Source organism: Mesoplodon mirus, assembly GCF_964341445.2.
Source record: "Mesoplodon mirus genome assembly, chromosome: 6".
Lineage (NCBI taxonomy): Eukaryota > Metazoa > Chordata > Mammalia > Artiodactyla > Ziphiidae > Mesoplodon > Mesoplodon mirus.
The window spans coordinates 28,337,774-28,359,866 of NC_138982.1; the positions used below are offsets into that span (position 1 = coordinate 28,337,774).

The window sequence follows — 22,093 nt, forward strand, 5'->3', positions numbered from 1 at the left end:
CCTAATACAATATGTCTGACTTTGTTCTAAAGAATTTTATATGTATTGATGCACAAAATCTTCACAATAATCATGAAGCAGATGTTGTAATCATCTCTAATTTTACATAGAAAGAAACAGAGAGGCTAAGTGTTTGCCCAAGGTCAGTCAGCTATTAAATGGAAGAGCCAGGATTTAAACTAGGGTCTTCTGGTTCCAGATTCTGTGTTTTTACCTCTTTTACTGCCATGAACAAATTCTCAAATTAAAGAGATGACTATTTAAAAAAAAAAGATTAATAAAAAGTAAGCATTTTCCCTCTCTGGTGATTCTTTACCACTCTTCCTACTGAAAGGTAGAGCTTGTATCTCCTCCCCTTGAATTTGGGTGAGCTTGTGAATGCTTCAACCAATAGAATACAGCAGAAGTGAGGTTGGCTGCCCGCGAAGGCTAGATCCTAAAAGATCTTACACCTTCTACTTTATTCATGGGAATATTTGCTCTTGGAGCCCTAAGTCATTACATAAAATGTCCAAAGTCCAAAAGTCTGAAGCCTCCATGCTGTGCAGAAGTCCCAGCCCATGCAGAAGTCATTGCAGTTGACAGTCCCAGATGAGCAACCTTTGAGCCATCCTAACCTGGGCACTGACATGTGAGTGAGAAGTCTCCAGACATCCAGCCTCTGTCTTTTGAAATACCCTCTGCCCTTTGAGTCTGCCCAGCTGAGGCTTCAGATATTGTAGCTCAGACACAAGCTATCTCTGTTGTGTTCTAAATTTGTGATCCACAGAATCAGAGAGAATGATAAAATGGTTGTTGTTTTAGGTCCCTGATTTTGAGGGGTTTGTTACACAGAAAAGGACAATTGAGATATTCTCCTTCACCGACAACTTCTAAACTTGACTCCTAGAAGTAAGTACTAAAAATGTTTGCTGTTACATTTTCAGTCCCTTTTCTATACTTTTAAACATTGTTCATACTCTGTTTTAAATATTAATAGGACCATTATATTTAAATTGTTCATACACTTGCTTTTTTCACACTCATTTATTCAAGAGATTTTTAATTGAGAACTTATGCCAAGAATTGTTTAAGATATTGAGGATTCAGGATGAACAAAGTCCTAAAGCAGATGGAGGTTATGTTTATGTAACAATGTCTTGCTTTATATGTCCATACATAGAGGTCAATATAATTCCTTTTCTCTGCCCACATTGTATTCCTTTTTATCTTCACATATAGATTATCTAGTACTCGAAGTGATTCATATTGTTGGATACATACAATGTTTCCAATATTTTGCTATTTCCAACAACGTATAAGTGCACATGTATACTTTCTCTTAATAGAAAGTGCAAGAAGTACAATTAGGGAGAATTGTATTTTTAATTCTAATACTGCCACATTATCTTCAACAACTGACACTCCCATCAGTAGCACAGGAAAATGCCTGTCCCCTGACCCTCACTGACACTTGAGTCGATGTTCTGGGAGCAAAACTCTCTTATTTTAATTCACATTTTCCCCAATTATTAATGAGGTTAAACATCTTCAGGAACCAATTATAACTCCTTTTCAGTGAATTGTTTATTGTTATTCTTTATGCATTTAAAAATTGGTTGTCTTCATTAACTAAAGGTGTGACTACTTTAGTCTAATTATGAACCCTTTATCTCTTAAATATGGAGCAAAAACAGCTTGAGTCTAAACCTGCTTTTTTTTTAACATCTTTATTGGAGTATAATTGCTTTATAGTGGTGTGTTAGCTTCTGCTGTATGACAAAGTGAATCAGCTATATGTATACATCTATCCCCATATCCCCTCCCTCTTGCGTCTCCCTCCCACCCTCCCAATCCCACCCCTCTAGGTGGTCACAAAGCACCGAGCTGATTTCCCTGTGCTATGCAGCTGTTTCCCACTAGCTATCTATTTTACACTAAACCTGTTCTTAAGCTTCATATTGCTTTCTATTATACAGAAGATTTTAATTTTTATGTGGACAAATCTGTCCATCTGTTACTTCATGTCTTTTGGATTTTACATCTTGCTTATGAAGGCCTCCATGCCAAAGTTATATAAACATTTTCTTTGGTCTCTATATTTAAAAATGTTTCTTTAAACATCAGTTATTTTTCTTTTAATGTATATGGACTTTTCTCTTAGTGACTTGGTGTGGTAGGCATCTAGATTTCCTTTTCTTTTTGGTCTATTGATTGAGTCTCAGTTCCCAACTAATATGTATTTAGTTACTATTGATTATAGCTTATTTTCATGTTTGGCAGGGCAAATTATCCCTCTTGGTTCCTCTTTCTCAAAAACATCTTGGCTTTCCTTTTATTTTCTCTTCCAAAGTTTGGAAGTGTGGCTTATTGAGTTCCTTTCAAAAAACAATTCCTATGTGGTTTTTTAAATTAAGATTTAATTGAATTTATAGAGAAGTTACAGAGAAGTGATATCTTTACAACCCAGAAACGTGGTCTCTTCTTCATTTACTCAAGTTTTCCATTAAGTTTTATAATATTTTTTCATCTAGGTCCTGGCATAGTTCTCTCTGTTTCATTCCTAAAAACCTAATTATTTTGTTACTATTGTGAATGGGACGATTATCAAATTTTTATTCAGTTATTGCTAGCATGTGGAAAAGCCACAGATTTCTGTGTGTTGACCTTGGAGACAATCTCTTTACTTACCAGTTGTCACTTGGTCTTCTCTGGGTGTCTGAGCAAAAAATTATATCCTCTACAAATAATAAATATTTTGTCTCTTTGTTCCCCCCCCGATTCATCATTCTTATTTTTCTGATTAATTCATTAACTAAGACTTCCAATAAAGTTTCGACAAGTCGAGGTGATAGTAAGCACACTTTCCTTGCTCCTAAACGTTTTATTATCAAGTATGACACTTGCTGTATGTTTTTAGTAGAAAACTTTAGCAAGATAAAAAAGCTAACTCTGTTGCTAACTCAGCATTTGATGAAAAGTGGATCTTAAATTTTATCAAATGCTTTTTTCAGACATCTGTTAAGACATTATGTAGATTTTCTCCTTTAATCTATTAATGTAGCAAAACAAAAGATGACATAAGGTTCATTCAGCCAACACATATTTATTGAGCACCTATTATTTATGTGCCAAGAATAATGATAAATGCCAGGAATATAAACAAGAACAAGACCGGAAAGATTTCTGCCCTGAAGTTGAGCAATCTTTGCATTCTCAGGATAAACCCTATTTACTCTAGGTGTGTTACACTTTCAATATGCTGCAGGACTTGATTTGATATTGCTTTGCTTAGGATTTTTGCATCTACATTCCTGAGTGGAACCAGATTATGTTGCCCTGGGCCCCATTCAAAACGGACAGTTTTACAAGTTCTCAGTAAACAAACTGGAGCAAAGTATAGTGCTTCTCTCCATTTATTCAAGTCTTCTTTTAAATCTGTAATAAATTTTGCAGTTTTCTTCCTGTGGGTCTTAAACATTCCTTATTAAATATATTCCTAGATAATGTATTCATTTCATTATGAGATGTTTAAATAAACTCTTCTAATTATTTATTGCTTGGGTATATAAAACCAATTGATTTTTATATATTTGGTTTATGATTGGTTGCTTAGACAGAAATTGTTCAATAAGGCTTTTCATTTTTTTTTTTTTTTGGTCAACAGCTACGTTTATTTTGACCAGACACAGGAGTCAGATTATACTCCCAACAATCAGACCATTAGGTCTTGTAAGCAAAACAAGCAAAAAAGGGGAACTAACCAGGACCAGTATCTACCATTTTCCATGTGTGTTCACAAGCCTTTTTTTTTTTTTTTTGAGTTGGCTTTGAGAATGAATTTAGAGAAAGCTAGCAGAATACCAAGTACTAACATGAAGAGACCCTATATGCACACACTGGACCTGTCATGTCCATCTCCCCACATCTGCTACCTTTGACTGGCAACAAGACAGGAAGGAATTATTAAACTATTAGGTAGCATGAAGTTATCCAGTAAGAGGCACACCTCCAGCTCAGGTTTGAGACACCAGACCTCAGAGTAAAGGAACTTATGTTAGGTGGTCTGTAAAAAGTAATAGAAGACTAAGGTTTGGAAAGAGGATAAACAAGGAGACTAAAAAATCTCTTCTCCTGGGACAACCTGTTTAAGATAGAAACCATACACCTTCCAATTTGACCCATTTCTGACTGACAGTCATGCCAAGGGTGAACCTTAAGGAAAACTAAGTTTAAACCTCTTACAGAATATCTCACCCCCACCTAGGGGTTGGGGCAAGAAAACAATTTTTAATGAATATTACAGAGGCATAACTTCAAACTTAAAAATGGCCTGAGACATCCCAGTAGAGAATCATGAGTGAAAGGGTTAGTCACATGTATACTATGGGTCAAATGACTCATGAACATGCCAAGTAGGCCATGTTGCTTGGAAGTTTATCTAGTTTCTGGTCTGGTCCTGCCTTTAGTAATCCTGCAATGGCACTTGGGCACACGGTGAGGCCTTTGGCACCACTTCCCTATAATCTAGCCCACAACCCTCTGTTCATCCTCAGGTGATTGTTCTGTTTGCACCAGTGCCCTTGGAAAGTGAGGGCTTGATGTACCTCCTGCCAGTGTCTTGGTGGTGTGTGTTGCTGCTGGTGGGTCTCAAATACTACTGAAAACATGGTATTTTTTTTTCTGAGCATTTTCCTGGTACTGGGTCCAACAGGAAAATCCCCAGTGGTCACCTCTCCCCTGGACCCAGGGTTATTTTTCCTCATTTTTTCTTTCTTTTCTCCTCAAATTTGTAGTAGGGGTTCCACAACATGAAGAGCAGAAGTATAAGAGGGATGAGAAAGTAGGTGATGTAGACAGATATATGGAATAGTCGTTCGTGGAAAGTCTTAGGTCCTTGTCCTCTGAAACAACTGGCTTTGGAGAAATCCTGGAATAGAAACGTGGAGAGGATTGGAATCAGAGTTGTCATGGTGTCAACCGAGTAGATGATTGCAGGGGTGTGGATCCACCTACAGCCTCCATGAACACTGGTATAGCCACCTTCTTTTTAAAAGCATCCGTCATGGGGACACTTTGAAGAAGACATATATTGGGATGAGAAAGAAAGGCAACTGAAACACAAGCTCGCAAAACAGGAAAGACTTAAACCACACCGGGGGGTTGTGTAGCAGGGGGTCTTTGAACTCCTCAGTATACCACTGCCACAGGTTTCTCAGCTCCACCCGGTAGAGATCACGAGGCAGCACTGCCTGCAGGTCCACGAGCAGGGTGATGGGGATGTGGGAGAGGAAGTAGAGGCCCAGCAGCCACTCCAGGCCGTGCCGGGCACCCAGAGACCCCATCATCTGTCGGTTGGGCAGAACAGGATCCCAGACTACCAGGCTTTTCATTTTTAACTCATATTTCTCCTGGTTTTGAGACTTCAGGATAGACCATCATAATATGAGTAAATAGTAATATTTTCCTCTTCCTTGTCAATCACTAATCCTTTTCCCTCTGCGCCTGATCTTATTTCACAGGTTAGAAATTGCAGCACAATCTCGAGTAGTATTTATAATAAAGAACATCCTTGTATTTTTTTCTTCTTTTAAAGTCAATGTTCCTAGAGTTTTATTGTTAGATAATCACATATTGAGATAAATAATCTGCACCAACTTGAGAAAGAAGATTTCATTCCTATTCTGGTCCTAGTCATCAGGTGCTTTTACTAAAAATGGTTGTTGTATTTTTTGCAAAATGGTTTTTGACATATTTTGGAATAATCGCTTTATTTTTCTTCCATGACATATAGATTTGAAAATTATATTAATTAATTCATAATATTGAATTATCTTTGCATTCTTGAAAGAAAACCTGCTAGGGTTTGTTTCATTATTTCACAAATAGCTGGGTAAATGTAATATTGCATTTTAGATTTTGGCATCTAAATCTCAATATTTGTGAGGTTACTTTGTCATTTTTCTCTTTTGTGTTAGTTTTATAAATTTTCAGTGTTAGAGTTTTGAACTGGGATTTTTCCCCCATATTTTAATGTCCTTGAAGAGTTAATAAGTCAGAAAATTATTTGTTCTTTAAATTTTGAAATAATTTTGCTTTAAATCCTCTGAATAGGTAAATATTTACTTTTGTTTTTCAGTTTCTTCTTAAGAATGTTTCCTGCTTCTTCAGCAGTTAATATTCATGTTTGATAAGCATGAGAATAATTCTTTATATCAAGATTTTCAGATGTTTTCATGTCTAAGATGACACTTCCTTTCTTATCCCTAATTTTTCCCTCATCTCTTATTTTTCTTTGATTAGAACAGAGGTTTGTATATTTTATTATTTTTGTTCTATTTATTGTCTGCTTTATTATAAAGAACCACTCAGATTTATTTCTCTATTCTATTCCTTTTTGTTTACAAATTTTAATTTCTGCTTTCATCTGTAATCATTTTTTTCTTTTTTTTCCCCTTAGTCATGCTTTGTTTTGCTCTTAGCTTCTCAAGTTAATGGCTTAATTCATTTGTTTCTTTTATTATTTAAAAATAGTAAAAGTATGGTATTTGCCTGATTATAGCTTTGACTAAATACCACAGGTTTGAATATGTAGTGTGCTTATAATTACAATTTTCTAAGTATTTTGTAATTACACTTTGAATCTCCTATTTGACCCAGAAGAATATTGTTTTGTTTCTTTACATCAAAAATGGGAATTTTTTTTTAATTATTCTTGTTCAACTATTAATTTTGTTGCATTTTGATCAAAGAATATGGTCTGTATAGATCTGCCTTTTAGAAAATTCTGAGCTTTTCTTTGTGATCAAATATATATAAAATTTTAAGTGTTTCCAAATATTTAAAAAGGGAATATATCTTATATTTGAGGTTATTACATTTCCATCTGTATTTTCAAATTGACTCAATTGATGATATTATCAGATACTCCATTTTTTGTCTATTGCCTATTTTAACTCTTAAGAATAGAAAAGTGCTTCCTTTTCTTACTCTGTGTCCATTGCAGTCAATTCCTGTTTGAAATTCTAACAGTTTTTGCTTTACGCTTATTATATACTGTTATTTTACACATGGAAGTTGAATCCTGTTTTAATTTGGGATCTTCCTATCAACACTGAAAAAAAAAGATTATCTATGAGACATTTAATTTTTTTTCCTTGAAAATCTACTTCATCTTATATGATTGTAATTCCAACTGTTAGTTGGGGAGAGTTCTTTTATATCTTAATACAATCTTATACTTTCAATTTTCTTGTGTTTATCTTTCTTAGGTATCTTTGATAGACAAATGTTGCAGATTATTACCTGATTTTTGCCATTTAATATGATAAAGTTATCATATTTGTCATAAGTTATATGTTTGTGCTTACTCAAATTGATTTACATTTTGTTTCAGTTTCTTTGCTCTTTCTTTTGATCTTCATCTTTGACTCTATCATACAAGTTTTCTTTTCTCATTTCTCTTTTCTGATGTACAGGTATACAACCAACTTTTACTTTTGCTCAAGTTTACCTCTAAAAAATAAGCAACTGTATTTCTCTGTCCACATCAAGGGGAAAGAATCAGTGTCTACCACTTTCCCTCCTTTGCGCAATAAAGACAATAGCCTGCCATTCTTTCCTCGAGGTCTCCTCCACTACATAGGGGTTTAGACCCAACTTCTTATTTGCTAAGTATTATTATTTACATGTTATATTTTCTCTTTCAAGGATTAAAGGTGAAGTGTCCAATCTCTGTTGTAGCTACAGTGTATATGCAACAGTTTAGACTTGATTTCACATTAAAATGTTTCAGTACTTACTGCCAGTCCTTTTAAGTCCTGTACATCTTCCTTGTACAGGATGTTTTTAAAACTGGATTCATTTTATGAAAATTGTCTGGAAAACTTTGATTTTTCTTTCATGAAGACGACTTCATTAATTTAGTTTTTGACACTTGGTATCAGAGAATGCTTTTTTATTGACTTCAAATGTGAATAATAATGTGTCCAGATTTAGCATTCTTAGATCTTAGTAAATTGAGCCTCTGAAGATGTTGCTTTATTAACTTCTGGTCCTGATTATTTTCTTTTGTTTTTTCCTGCCTTCCAGACTTCTTTTTATGAAAAATTAAAATTTCAAACTTCCATAGAAACTGGTCTCTTTATATTAATTTTGTCTAGTATTCATCAAGCTCACTTGATCTGAATATTTACTTACTTAAGTTCAGGAAGTTATTTTCTTTAACTTTAAATATATATATATATATATATATATATATATATATATATATATATATATATATATATATATATATATATAACATTGCTATTTTTCTATTTGTTCAGGTGTCTCCTTTGGCAGCACTAGTTTTCTTCATGTTGGATTTCCACTCTCTGCCCTCTGACTCTATCATCTCTTTTCATAATATTTTTTTATCTCAATTTCATTTTCTTTTAATTCTGGAAGAGTGCTTCAAATCTGTCCTCTATATTACTGATTTCACTATAAACATTGCCCATTAAGCACTTTATTGCTTCTAATGCATTTTCCACTTTGATATTTCATATTCAGTTTTATAACATTTTTCCTTCTTTCATCTTACTCTGTATTCTAGTTTCTTAACCAGCTTCCTTCTCACCTCAATATATTTTCTTCTCTAATTTTTCATCTCCTGTTTCATGGGGTCCTTGGATGTTATTTAGATTACAAAGCATATGCTGTTTAAAATGTATTCCCATTTCCTGTAGTAAATCTTTTTTCAAAAGTACGCTCTTCCTCTGCCTCCTGAATCCTATATTTTCATTTCTTAAAGTTACAAGATTTTTCATATGCCTCATAATGAGGTTCTATTTTACCTGTTTATTCATCCTTGAATGATGACTTTTTTATCTGGCCTGTTATTTCTCTGCAAAACACTGAATAGATTTTTCTTAGATCCCATCAAAGTTTACTTGGTTTTTGTTCTAATCCTCTTTTAGATCTTATGCTATATGACATTTTACCCATTCAGTGATTAAACATCCTGATGGGAGATTTATTCTAACATTATGTGAGCCGAGGTCAAACTTCCTCTGTGTATGGCTAAGCCATTGTCCCAGAAGCCAGATCTGGAATGACCTGACCTAGTTCTTTTTGCTACCACAAAGTAGGCTGGAAAAGAAACTTTTGACTTTGTGGAGAATCCTCCATTGCATAGCCCAACTACTGGACATATGGCACAACCACAAGGGCCTGGTCCCAAACAGTGGCTGCCCTCAGGTTCTTAGGATGTGTAAGGGAGAAGTTCCCTGCTAATCCCAAGCCTGTCATGCCCTCCCACCATGGACCCTATATTTCAGGGTATTATTAAAATGCCTTCAAGATCTCCTTCACTTTTTTCCTCTCAAGCCTGTACCACTTTCTCAATGAGTGAGCCCTAGCCTTTCATAGATAAGTTTCCATTGGCAAAAATGTACTTGACATTTCTACATGTGAAAAGTGTTCTTCTCTAGCTCCCGGCAGTGATGCAGCAGTTCCCAATTCTTGTGTTCCCTTTGATGCTTTAATAGGAATTTGGAAGGTTCTTGTGCTTACATTGCCATCTTTACCTGGAAGTAAGTTAGGAATATCTAAACAAGCAGGACATGTCTCAGAGGCTGTGGCGACCTCTCAAGTGGGCTTAGATTTGGGTGCCAATGCAGATCTATTTTCCACAGGGCCAGCCATACCAATGGGCTTCCAAGTGGCTCTCAGAAGTGTTTTTCTGCCAATCCCAGCCAGTTTCCTGGATTACAGCTAAGTTCCAATGATTCTTTTTGCTGTTTCCAAGTTGGCCTGGTGCATACATATACCTGAATGTCTACCTTGGTTCTCACTTTTTTTTTTAAGCCCAATTATATATGAATACCTATGAGGTGCCAGAAACTTCACCTGTATGATTTCATTTAATCTTCACAAGATGGTTTAACATAGATACTATTATAGTCCCCAATTTACAAATGAAGGACTTGAAGCCTAGAAAAGGATTTAAACAACTTAAGGTAACTCAGATAGTGAGTGTCAGAATCACTACTTACTGACCTGTCATCCCCTAAAACCCATGTTTTAACCAGTATTTCAAAAGCCTCTAAGCTAGAGATTTCCCCCCAAAAAATAGATAGATTTCCCACATTAACCACGAGTGTTAGCAGCCATTTGGATTCCCTGCCATCATGTCATACCTTTTCACCATGGACCAACAGTCTACTAGATGAACCCATGTTTATATCAAACTTACTCTTCCCTCCCATCTTAGAATAAAAGACATCTTTCCTCCAGAGCAGCTCCCTCCCTGTGTGCCCAAGATTCCCTTCCCTTTCTTCTCCTTCCATGAATCTCTGTCCCTACTTGTTCTGTCATCTCACCATAAAAACACGGTCACGTCTCTCCCATCTCTTCTCAACATCGCATTGACCTCCAACCACTACTCTTTGTTTTTCTTTCCTTTACTGCCAAACTTCTTCTTCCATTGTCATGGGAAACTAGTTTGCATTAGCTTTTTCCGTTTCCTTTTTGTTCCTTAATCTCCCCAATTTTCACCCTTAGTGACCCCACTCAAACACCCCACCCAAGATGACTGTGGCCTCCCAATTGTGAGAACACATTTTGGTCTTCCACTTCCACTTTCCACTACACATGGAAACATTGATGCCTTCCTTCATAAATTTATTTCCACCTTCTTTCCATGATTCCACTCTCTTCTGTCCTCCTCCTGTCTCCTTGGCCTTTATTTTTCCATCTACCTTCTATTTTTCTCTTTTTCCTTCTGCCCAAATGGTTGGGCAAAATGACCCAGCATTCCATCCTTGGATCTCTCTTTTTTGAGTATAGTTCCCTATGCTATACAGTAGGTCCTTGTTATTTATCTATTTTATATATAGTAGTGTCTATCTGTTAATCCCAAACTCCTAATTTATCCCTCCCCCACCCCCTTTCCCCTTTGGTAACCATAAGTTTGTTTTCTATGTCTGTGAATCTGTTTCTGTTTTGTAAATAAGTTTATTTGTGTCATATTTTAGATTCCACATATAAGTGATATCATGTGGTATTTGTCTTTCTCTGTCTGACTTACTTAACTTAGTATGATCATCTCCAAGTCCATCCATGTTGCTGCAAATGACATTATTTCATTCTTTTCATGGCTGAGTAATATTTCATTATGAGTGTGTGTGTGTGTGTGTGTGTGTGTGTGTATATATATATATATATATATATATATATATATATATATATATCACATCTTCTTTATCCATTCATCTGTCAGTGGACAGTTCCATGTTTGGCTATGCTGCTATATGCTGCTATGAACACTGGGGTGCATATACCTTTTTTTTTTTAGCTTCTTTTTTTTTAAACATCTTTATTGGAGTAAAATTGCTTTACAATGGTGAGTTAGTTTCTGCTGTATAACAAAGCGACTCAGCTATATGTGTACATATATCCCCATATCTCCTCCCTCTTGTGTCTCCCTCCCACCCGCCCTATCCTACCCCTCTAGGTGGACACAAAGCACCTAGGTGATCTCCCTGTGCTATGTGGCTGCTTCCCACTAGCTATCTATTTTACATTTGGTAGTGTATATATGTCCTTGCCACTCTCTCACTTCATCCCAGCTTACCCATCCCCCTCCCCGTGTCCGCAAGTCCATTCTCTATGTCTGCATCTTTATTCCTGTCCTGCCCCTAGGTTCTTCAGAACTTTTTTTTTTTTAGATTCCATATATATGTGTTAGCATACAGTATTTGTTTTTTCTTTCTCTCTCTCTTTTTTTTTTACAAAAAGAAGAGCTTTATTGAGATAAAATTCACATAATATACAATGGAGCCCCTTAAATGTGCAATTCAATGGTTTTTAGTATATTTATGGTTGTGCAACTATTACCATAATTAATTTTAGAACATTTTTATCTCTGCAGAAAAAAAAAATGTTTATTTTTCCCCAATCCGCCCATCCATAGGCAACAACAAATTTATTTTTTGTCTCTATATGTTCACCTATTCCAGACGTTTCATATAAATTGAATCATACAATATGCAGTCTTTTGGGTTTGGCCTCTTTCACTTAACATAATTTTCTTTGATTCATCCATGCTGTAGTGTATACAAGAACTCAACAACTCGATTCCTTTTTTATGGCCAAATAACACCTCTTTGTGTGATATACTACATTTTATGTACCAATTCATCTTTTTTTCTTTTTCTTCAGTATGCGGGCCTCTCACTGTTGTGGCCTCTCCCGTTGCGGAGCACAGGCTCCGGACGCACAGGTTCAGTGGCCATGGCTCACGGGCCCAGACGCTCTGCGGCCTGTGGGATCTTCCTTGACCAGGGCACGAACCCATGTCCCCTGCATCAGCAGATGGACTCTCAACCACTGCACCACCAGGGAAGCCCCCAATTCATCTTTTGATGGACATTTGAGTTGTTTCCAATTTGAGACCATTATGAATAATGCTGCTATGAACAATCATATGCAAGTTTTTCTGTGGGTTATAATTTTATTTCTCTTGATTATATACCTAGGAATAAAATTTCTGGGACATATGGTATTCTATGTGTAAACTTTTGAGGAGCTTTGGAATGTTTTTTAAAAGTGTTTTCACAATTTACATTCCTATTAGCTGTGTATAAAGGTTACAATTTCTCTACATTCCTGCTATGTCTTATTTTTATTCATCATTTTGCTGCTTGTTCTATCCATTACTAAGAGAAAGGGAAGTATGTTAAATTTCTCTCCATGATTGTGTTACAACTTTTTCTGCTTTTAGTTCTTTCAATTTTTGTTTCACGTATCTTGAGGCCATATTATTAGATCCATACAAATTTAGAACTGTTATACTTTTTGGGTGGAATGGCACTTTTTGTCTCTCCTTATCATTAGTATTTCTTCCTACCTCAACATTTATTTGTTTTATATTATTAAAATGATACTAGCCTGCTTTGATTAGTGTATGTAAAGCTATCTTTTTCCATTCCTTTACATTAATCTCTACATAATCTACACCAAACAGCCTATAGCTAAGTTTTGTTGTTTTATCCAGACTATAATATCCAATATTATCTTTGATTTTTAATAGAAATATTTAATCCTATTAATTTAAATATATTTACTGACATATGTGGTATTAAATCTACCATCTAGTTACTTATTTTCTGTTTGTTCCACTTGTGCTGTGTCCCATGTTTTCTCTTTTCTTGCCTTCATTAGGATAATTTATTATTGTTGTGATTATTTCCTTCTATATAAGTTTTATTATTATATTTACTATTTTTTTCCATATGCATCGTTGACTTACTAAAGTCTAATATAACTTACAACTTCCCAAACAATGGAAGGAACTTAGAACATCTTAACTCCAATTACCCATCTCCCAACTTTATGTTACAGTTTATATGTATTATTACATACATTTTTTTTTTTTCGGTATGCGGGCCTCTCACTGCCGTGGCCTCCCCCACTGCAGAGCACAGGCTCCGGACGCACAGGCCCAGCGGCCATGGCCCACGGGCCCAGCCGCTCCGTGGCACGCGGGATCCTCCCGGACCGGGGCACGAACCCGCGCCCCCCTCATCGGCAGGTGGACTCCCAACCACTGCACCACCAGGGAAGCCCTACTACATATATTTTTAATGGCCATTGACATAGTATTTATTATTCTAATCAATCATTATTCATCTAGACTTATCCCCATATTTACACATTATATTGTTCTTCATTCTTTTTTTTTAACATCTTTATTGGAATATAATTGCTTTACAATGTTGTGTTAGTTTCTGCTGTATAACAAAGTGAATTAGCTATATGTATACATATATCCCCATATCCCCTCCCTCTTGTGTCTCCCTCCCACCCTCCCTATCCCACCCCTTTAGGTGGTCACAAAGCAACGAGCTGATCTCCCTGTGCTATGTGGCTGCTTCCCACTAGCTATCTATTTTACATTTGATAGTGTATATATGCCCATGCCACTCTCTCACTTCATCCCAGCTTACCCTTCCCCCTCCCTGTGTCCTCAAGTCCATTCTCTATGTCTGTATCTTTATTCCTGCCCTGCCCCTAGGTTCTTCAGAATCTTTTTTGGGTGTTTTTTTTTTTTTTTTGGATTCCATATATATGTGTTAGCATATGGTATTTGTTTTTCTCTTTCTTTGACTTACTTCACTCTGTATGAGAGACTCTAGGTCCATCCACCTCACCACAAATAACTCAGTTCCATTTCTTTCTATGGCTGAGTAATATTCCATTGTATATATGTGCCACATCTTCTTTATCCATTCATCTGTTGATGGACACTTAGGTTGCTTCCATGTCCTGGCTATTGTAAATAGAGCTGCAATGAACATTGTGGTACATGACTCTTTCTGAATTATGGTTTTCTTGGGGTGCATATATCTTTTCAAATTAGAGTTTTCTCTAGATATATGCCCAGGAGTGGGAGTTCACCATGCTATTCTTTATTCCTGGAATTTGTCTGCCTTCCCTTGCAATCTTATCTTTTTGGGAAATTCTCAGTCACTCATCAAAACTCAACCCAAATATTGCATCCATTTTGAATTTTGGCCTTGCTTCACAGAAACATTTACTATATTACTTCTTCATGCTCCCAAAGAACCTGATGCACACATCCCTATGTTGGCATTCAGCATGTGGCTTTATCTTGAGTTTGTTCACTTCTTTGTCTTCCATTAGAGGCTATAAGCTCTTTGAAGACAAGGACACTAGTTTTTAATGACCCACCTGACCCTCGAGGGTTCATCATTACTGCTGGGCCAGGTATCCCAGCTATCCTGCCTGGTTGTGCAGATCTGGGGCAATGTCCTAGCTTCTTCCTCTGCCCAGTGCTGCTGTGAATAACCCATGATGAGCTATAACTGTGTCCAAATGATGTCACAGGTAACTATTGCAGGTAGAGAAGAGAAACCCTGCTATCAGGTAGGACTCAACCACTAACTCATAAAAGGGATGACTTCTTCTTTCTCAAAATTATAGACCTTCATATCACACATAAGACAGAACATAAGAATATATAGCGTCATTGGAAACCAGAGTACTGTAATAGCGGCACTTTTCAGGGCATAAAAATTTGATTTTCCAATTTGTTTCTATCCATAAGTAGGAGTATGGGCCAAACACAACCCATAAGAGTGCTGTCAGAAGATGTTAACAAATAAGTTTATCATCTCATGCCAATGAAGTATTCACATTTGATTGAATCTGGAGACTTCCATGAGGACCTTGCTGTGGGACTGAGTTTTCTCCACATTCTAATTCTGCAGTGGAGAGCTGTTTCCATTTTCAAGGTATTTGTCCTTGTCGTTATGTATTTTCCTTCCTGTTTACATACACTTTGTTTGTATTAGCCTCTTGGTTACCATTTATCTCTCTGGGTTCTGTAATTCAATATTTAATCATTTCTATGACAAGCATTTGCTCACATTTTAACATCTCTGAAATGGGAATGTGTCATACAATTACTAACATCTGATAGTCCTTGCTTGTCTAGGACCATTCATGACATCACTGCTCTTGTCTGTGCAAATTTGCTTGTTATTCCTGGGAGCCTGACTGAACAACAGCAAGCCCTCAGCCCAGAGGGGAGTATTTGTGGCAGCTCCCACTAGATTGATTGCAGGACAGGACTTTCTCCACCCTGTACCTTCCCACAGTAATCTGAATTCTCTATTTCTTTCACTGGTTGTCAGGAAGCTTCTCTACCAGGGACTATAATGTCTTGCTCCCCATTATCTCAGTGTAAAGATAGATGTCTTTCCATGTGAGAGGAAGGACAGCTCACCTAGGAGTTCATCCGCTGTACCACAGAGATGAGGAGCAAACACCTTTATTTCATCAATGCTATGTAAGTGTTAGCCTCCCCACATTTGAGCAGTACCAGGTGTGTTAGGAGGAAAAGAAGGTTATCTCATGGTGGCCTCCCAAACAATCCACTTGGTGGCTTCTGCTCTCCTCTGGCAACTTCTGCCCATTCCTCTCAGCAAACCCATAGGTATAACTGTCAGAGTTCATTCAAGAAAATAGATGCCATGCAGGATATTCAAATGGAGGGTATTTAATACAAGCAATTGGTTACACAGGTGCTGAAGACTAAAAGAGCAAAAAGAAGGCCTGAAAATCATCATAACTATAGGAAGCAGCTACAACTCTTAGGATTGAGGAAACCAAAGGAGAAATTTGTGCTCACAGGACCCAGGAGTCAAAAGGAAGGTCCCCATGTTACTAGTGTTTAAGGATGGGGGGGTGTCACATGGGTGGTAGTCAGGTCTTTGAAGTGGGTGAGGTACAGCTGGTGCTCTCATCAAAAAAGGGTACAGTAGTGGGCTGATGATGTAACCCCTTTATAAAGGGGTGCCACAAGGCTGGTTGTAGAAGTGTTTTAAAAACCTGGAGGTTGGAGCAGTAGCTGCCCTCTCCTGCTAGGGAGATAAGCCAGGACTGAAGACCAGAGGGAAGATTTTCCTTCCACCTCCTCAGCTTCTAGTCTCTTGTCAGGGCCTCCCACTGACAAGAGGAACCTAACAGAAATCTATCCAGCAAGGGAATCTGGGAAAAATAGTTGTCAGACTCTTAGTGGAATATAGAGAAAAGGCGGATTTGGGTCTCAGAGACAATAAGGAAACCAGTGGCACAGTGGGTAACCTAGCTCTCTGCAGCTGGTTACTTTTTGGAACCATGGACTTTTCCCCTTCTAGATGTGGTGTTTCTACCAGTGTGTAGACCTCAAGGAGGGGCCATGTGAGGAAGACCACGTGTACCCTTGCTGCCCTCTTCTGATCTCCTCCCATAGCACTATAAATACAAGACAATATATGCAGAACACACTTTACGGATGGGTAGAATGAAACCATAAGGAAAAATACTTAAATTAAGATGCCTACTGTGGTTATTCTGAATGTAAGGTAAGATTTCTCATCCTCAGTGCTATGGGCATTGTGGGCTGGATAATCCTTTGCTTTAAGGGATGGTCCTGAGCATCATGATGTGCTGAGCTGCATCCCTGGCCTTGGACCACTAGACACCAGCAGCACCTGGTCCCAAGTTGTGACAATAAAAAGGTACCCACACATTGTCAAATGGTCCCTAAGGGGCAAAATCACCCCTGGTTAAGAACCACTGGTACAAGGGTGAAGAACAGAAGTTTAAACCCTTCATGGGGGTTCCCTGAGGGCAGTCCCAAATTTCTAGATTTGCTTTTCCTCAAAGAGAGAGAGAATGCCCTCTAATGCCTTCCCATTACAAGTCTTTACCCCCTTTCTGGAACACTTCTTATCTTTTCCACAGGGCCTGCTTCTATCATGGGTAGGTGATGTGCACCCTTCTCCTCATAAGAAAGGGGGACAGATATTATAATCTACAAATTGTATTTCCCAGAGTCATAATTATTTGGCCTAAAATAACCCCAAGATTATTCATCAGGCCATCCCAGTGTGCACTATGGCATCTGCGCCTACCCCTCTCAAGGTCTCTTCAGCCATGTGTGGTGGCAATTTATCTTCATCTTCTGTAATATTCAGGAGGATAATCTCTCTCACCTAACACAGATACCACCCAAGATAAAACTATAATTCTCAGAAACAGTGCATTTCACACATTACAAAAGAGGGAGAAACCCCATATATGCCATGTGATCTTCCTCTTGCCCCAGCAGAAATGATGTTTCACTTTGTGGTGTGAGGCAGCCACTTATAACTTGAACTCTCCCCCATACTTTAACCAGCTCGGGTCTATTTCAGAGAGCAATGTTGTAATGCCTCTTTAGGCTGATAGAACTAACTGGTATTATTCTTCCCTGCGTGGTGCCGTGGGAAGGATGTTAGATTTGGAATTAGAAGACTTGAGTTCTAGACAGTCCTTTGCCATTAGCCCAGTGCATCTCTTTAATCTCTCTGGCTTCCACCTTCTCATGATAAGAAGGGGATGGATGAGATGATCTCTAAGTTTACTTTCCACTCCCATAATTCTGGGAACCAAAAATTGCTTCTGTAAAACATGTATAAGATTTAAAAAACACTTCCTCTAATGCAGGGATAGCTTTTGTCACTGTTGTCATTCAAAGTGAGGTAGACTCCTTGTGGTGAAGCCATATAAATCTTTGTCAGCAGCTTTGGTGCAAGAGTTACCCAAATCAACTTTCATTCAGAAAATATGTTAACATGAATAGCCAGATAGTAAACAGAACCTGGACAATTCTCTCCTTTTTAGGCTCCTTCATTCATAAAGAGATTTATACAGTGCAATATTTTTCTTCCCATAAAGCAGATTTTGTTGTGGTGGTAAAAATAAGAGATGATGAGATGAGACAGTAATCTAACACTTTAGTGGAATACACTTTCCTCCAAATCAGTGAGAAATCTTTATTACAAAGTATTCTCTTCTGGTATGAATAAAAGTTGATCAATATATAAACATTGAGATTTCTTGCCATAAATTGTGGATTTTTCAGAAATAATTGGTATTTGCCTAAGTACTATTTGTTACTCTAGCTCACAATTACTCCATTTATTTCCCCATTGTCTCTTCATCAGTTGGATCATTTTTTCCCTCTTTTGAGGCCCCCAAATACAAAAAGAGTTATAGCGAGTTTGTGAAAACAGCTTTACATGAGGGAATGATTATATTTTTAACCACCAACAAAGAACTAAACAGACTTGAGACTAGAAGAGCCACTTACACATCCCTAATTCAGCATTCCTTTGCCCATCAATTATTTCCTAAAAGAGGGTGATCTTTAGTTTAAGTTTTGCAATTTTTTGACCCTTCTTTGAACACCAGTAACTCTCCATCTTTATACTTATTCCAAATAGACCACAAAGTCAATTATAATCAAACAATTCTATACCAATGATCAGATCTTAGAGGCTCAGAGCACTCATACGCTGCTGTCCTTTGTATACGTATACCAATAATATTAAGTTGTAACTACTTTTAATAAGGTTCCAAAACAATAGAGATCACCTTCCAAATCAAAGCATGAGACATCCATATAGGATGTGGAAAGGAAGTGTTTGATAACCAAATCTGCAATTCTTAGTTGATCATCCACCTTTATCCCATGAAAAGATTGAAGAAGATAAGGGGGAAAAAAGATCAGATGAAAAAATAGTATTTTGGAGAGAGCAGTGGGTATGTTATGAATCCCACCATGCCCTCAAAGTGGAAGCTGTGAGAGGCAGGAGACAGGGTTTTAGGGAAACCCTTTGGAGAGTTCATTGTGTATCCTTTGAGCCTGGGTGCCATCATGGCTTCATGTTTCCCTCACTCCTGAGAAATCTAATATATAAAAGGCTGGCTGGTGGTAGAAGAAAGAAAGATGGGTATGTTGGGATCAGCCTGCATGGCCAGTTTTTTGTTGTGTTTTTTTTGTTTGTTGTTTGTTTGTCCTTATGATTTGTGAGTTTTCTATGAACCAGAAACAGGATCCTTTGCAAAGACAGTGAGCTGAGATAGGGGTCCTCTTAGATACTGGTCAGGAAGATTCTGCCAAAGGTGCAAAAATATGTTAGCAGAAAGAAGTTGAAAATATACCTGGGATGCCAGGAAGGCCCAGAGGCAGTTAGGGATGCATTTATTCATGTCAAGGGAGCTGGAAGTGGGAGCTCCCTAATGATGGAGGAGGTGTCTTTGTATAGTACAAGTTACCCCAAGAAACAGAGCCTGAGACAAGTTTAGAAAGTGGATGAAAAGAAGAGTGAGGAATGGGCAAGAAAGAACAAGGAGGGAGAAAAGCCTGGACAGGTGTGTGTCACTGAGCTGGACTGTGGGCAACTCAAGCCCATCACGAACTCTCACAGTAGAAGGTGCTGCAGAATTGTCCACATGAGTGAAGTCTACTAAGGGGACTTCCTAGAAAAGTTTTATTGTTCTTCAAGATGGACTCATGGAGGGGCCGAGCTCTCTTCCCTTCTTCTAGCCTTTGACATTGTTGCCTATTGTGGAAGCAACCATCTTGTGCCACATGAAGTGTAGCTGATACGCTGAGGATGAAGGTCTGAAAAGAGGGAGGGGAGGTAGGTTCTTGATGACATGATTGAGCCATTGAATTATCCTGAACTTTCCTGACTCTCAATTTCTTACTAATTGAGAGAATATGTGTTCCTTGTTGTTCAGATCATTTTGGGCTGGGTCTTCAGTCCCATGCACTGAGAGCTCTCTGACTGATACAACCTCTATCAACACCCTCCGTCACTCAGGAATTTCAGCTTCTCGCAAAGCCTCACTGCCGAGTGAAGGTATTTAAAGAAAACAATGTTTTGATAACTTTAATGGGAAAAATTCTAATGTACTCCATCACAACTCAAGGTATCTGAGTCATATCCCAGATTGAAAAAAAAATCTATTAATCGAACAATAAAAACAAGTTTATATAAGTAATAAATGAGATAATAAGTATAGCTTGTCACAGCATGTAAGATAATGAAAGTTTATTGTACTCATCAAAGGTGATGATTATTGGTGGTGGCTGGAAAAAAGATGAAACAGTGCTGCAGGTAGAGTCTTTCCAGGGAAGGAGATTCTGAAACAGAAGTTAGTATGACAAAATTTTAAGGAGAGATCTCAGGATCAATACAGTGTGGAAGGGAAGGAAAGAAAGTAAGATTGGCAGAGTGGTCCAACAAGTTCTTCAGCCAACTCCACTGGGATCTCTGGAGCTGGGTTGGACCTTCCAAATTGTCCTGAATTGTTATGAAGTGGCCCAAATTTTACACCCCCACTTTGACCAGTCATTGGGGTGAGGCTGCACCTGGGAATGTATCAATACCTCAGTCAAGGTAATTCTCTTCACTTTACATTGACACCCAGAGTAGATTGTTGAGCCCAGACACTGGGTGGTAATCCTGTAGGACTAAAGGCCTACCTAGGCTGTGCCTCACAGCATTCACTACAGAGCAGAGCCTTTTTTGGAAGGTGGTAGAAAGTCAGGAGACTGATTTTCACGCACACCTTCAACGTCAGAAACACACAGCCTTGTCTTAAGGATATATATATATTTTTAAATGTGAACCCAAAAGGGTAAAGTTGAGCTTTGAAACACATTGAAAAAGCATCATAGAAAATGTCACATCTTCTTCCCTTTTATCTGGTTTGCATACTACACAATGCAAAACTTGGGGGTTCATCCAAATAGGGCATGAAATTAAAATTCTACATCCTATTCTCTGACTAGATACTTTTGTTGAGTCAATTAGTATATCATTGCCTGAAACAATAATGTCAAAACATCACTTCTCATAGCATGTCTGTCTAGTGGGCTTGTGGGGTTAAAAGTTGTTATATAAAAAAAGAAGAAGTTGTTTGATAAATTGGATAACTTTTCAAGTGTTGTTGTGGTGAAAACCCATTAACTGGACAATTGTTATGTACATTAAGTCTGTATAGAATATATCCTAACCACACATCCACAAAATACACCTTCCAATTTTAAGATTATTAAATTTTCTTAAATTTTTTATAGTTGTCCATAAAGCATCATTTACTTCCATGCTGATGGGGCTGAAAGTACAGAGTAGAACGTGCCCTTGGAAATGGTCATTTTAGTTGACCATTTAGAAAGTTGTCATTCTGTGGGATTTTTAGGCAGCAAAGGTACCATCAAATATAACATAATTAGGTTTAATCTGTGACAAATCCAGTATCTTTAGATTACGTTATCTTGACATTGAACATTGTAAATCCCCAAATAAACCCAAAAGAAGACCAGGCAAAGCCAACAAAAGGATAGAATTTTTTTTGATGTCACCCATCTAGGACCTAGAGATGATCATACTAAGTGAAGGAAGTCAGACAGAGAAAGACAAATATCATATGATATTGCTTGTATGTGGAATCTAAAAAAATGATGCAAATGAACTTATTTATAGAACAGAAATAGACTCACAGACATAGAAGACAAACTTCTGATTACCAAAAGGGAAAGGTGGTGGGGGAGGGATAAATTAGGAGTTTGGGATTAACAGATACACATTACTATGTATAAAATAGATAACCAACAAGGTCCTACTGTAGAGCACAGGGAACTCTATTTAAAACATGTGACCATCTAACCACAAACATTGGTCTTCTGGTATCATACACTCAAGCTCTGGGTGGTCCACTGTACCCA

General features: G+C 37.5%; 1 protein-coding gene across 1 annotated transcript; it reads right to left on the reverse strand.

The window, feature by feature from the left end:
* Positions 1-4,678: 4,678 nt before the first annotated feature.
* LOC309806474 (sigma intracellular receptor 2-like) lies at positions 4,679-5,407 on the reverse strand. Its single transcript, XM_082625332.1, has 2 exons — positions 5,053-5,407; positions 4,679-5,009 (listed from the first exon to the last, which is right to left on the reverse strand). Exons 1-2 carry the CDS (start codon positions 5,370-5,372, stop codon positions 4,742-4,744), a joined length of 588 nt encoding a protein of 195 aa, XP_082481458.1. The 5' UTR covers positions 5,373-5,407; the 3' UTR covers positions 4,679-4,741.
* Between the last annotated feature and the right edge of the window lie 16,686 nt (positions 5,408-22,093).

Bases quoted from the DNA above. Each gene is read 5' to 3' on its own strand.
- LOC309806474 (XM_082625332.1), bottom strand. From the start codon at position 5,372: ATGAAAAGCCTGGTAGTCTGGGATCCTGTTCTGCCCAACCGACAGATG. The intron at 5,010-5,052 runs GTCCCCATGACG...TGGCTATACCAG, and splicing joins ATATATGTCTTCTTCAAAGT to TGTTCATGGAGGCTGTAGGT.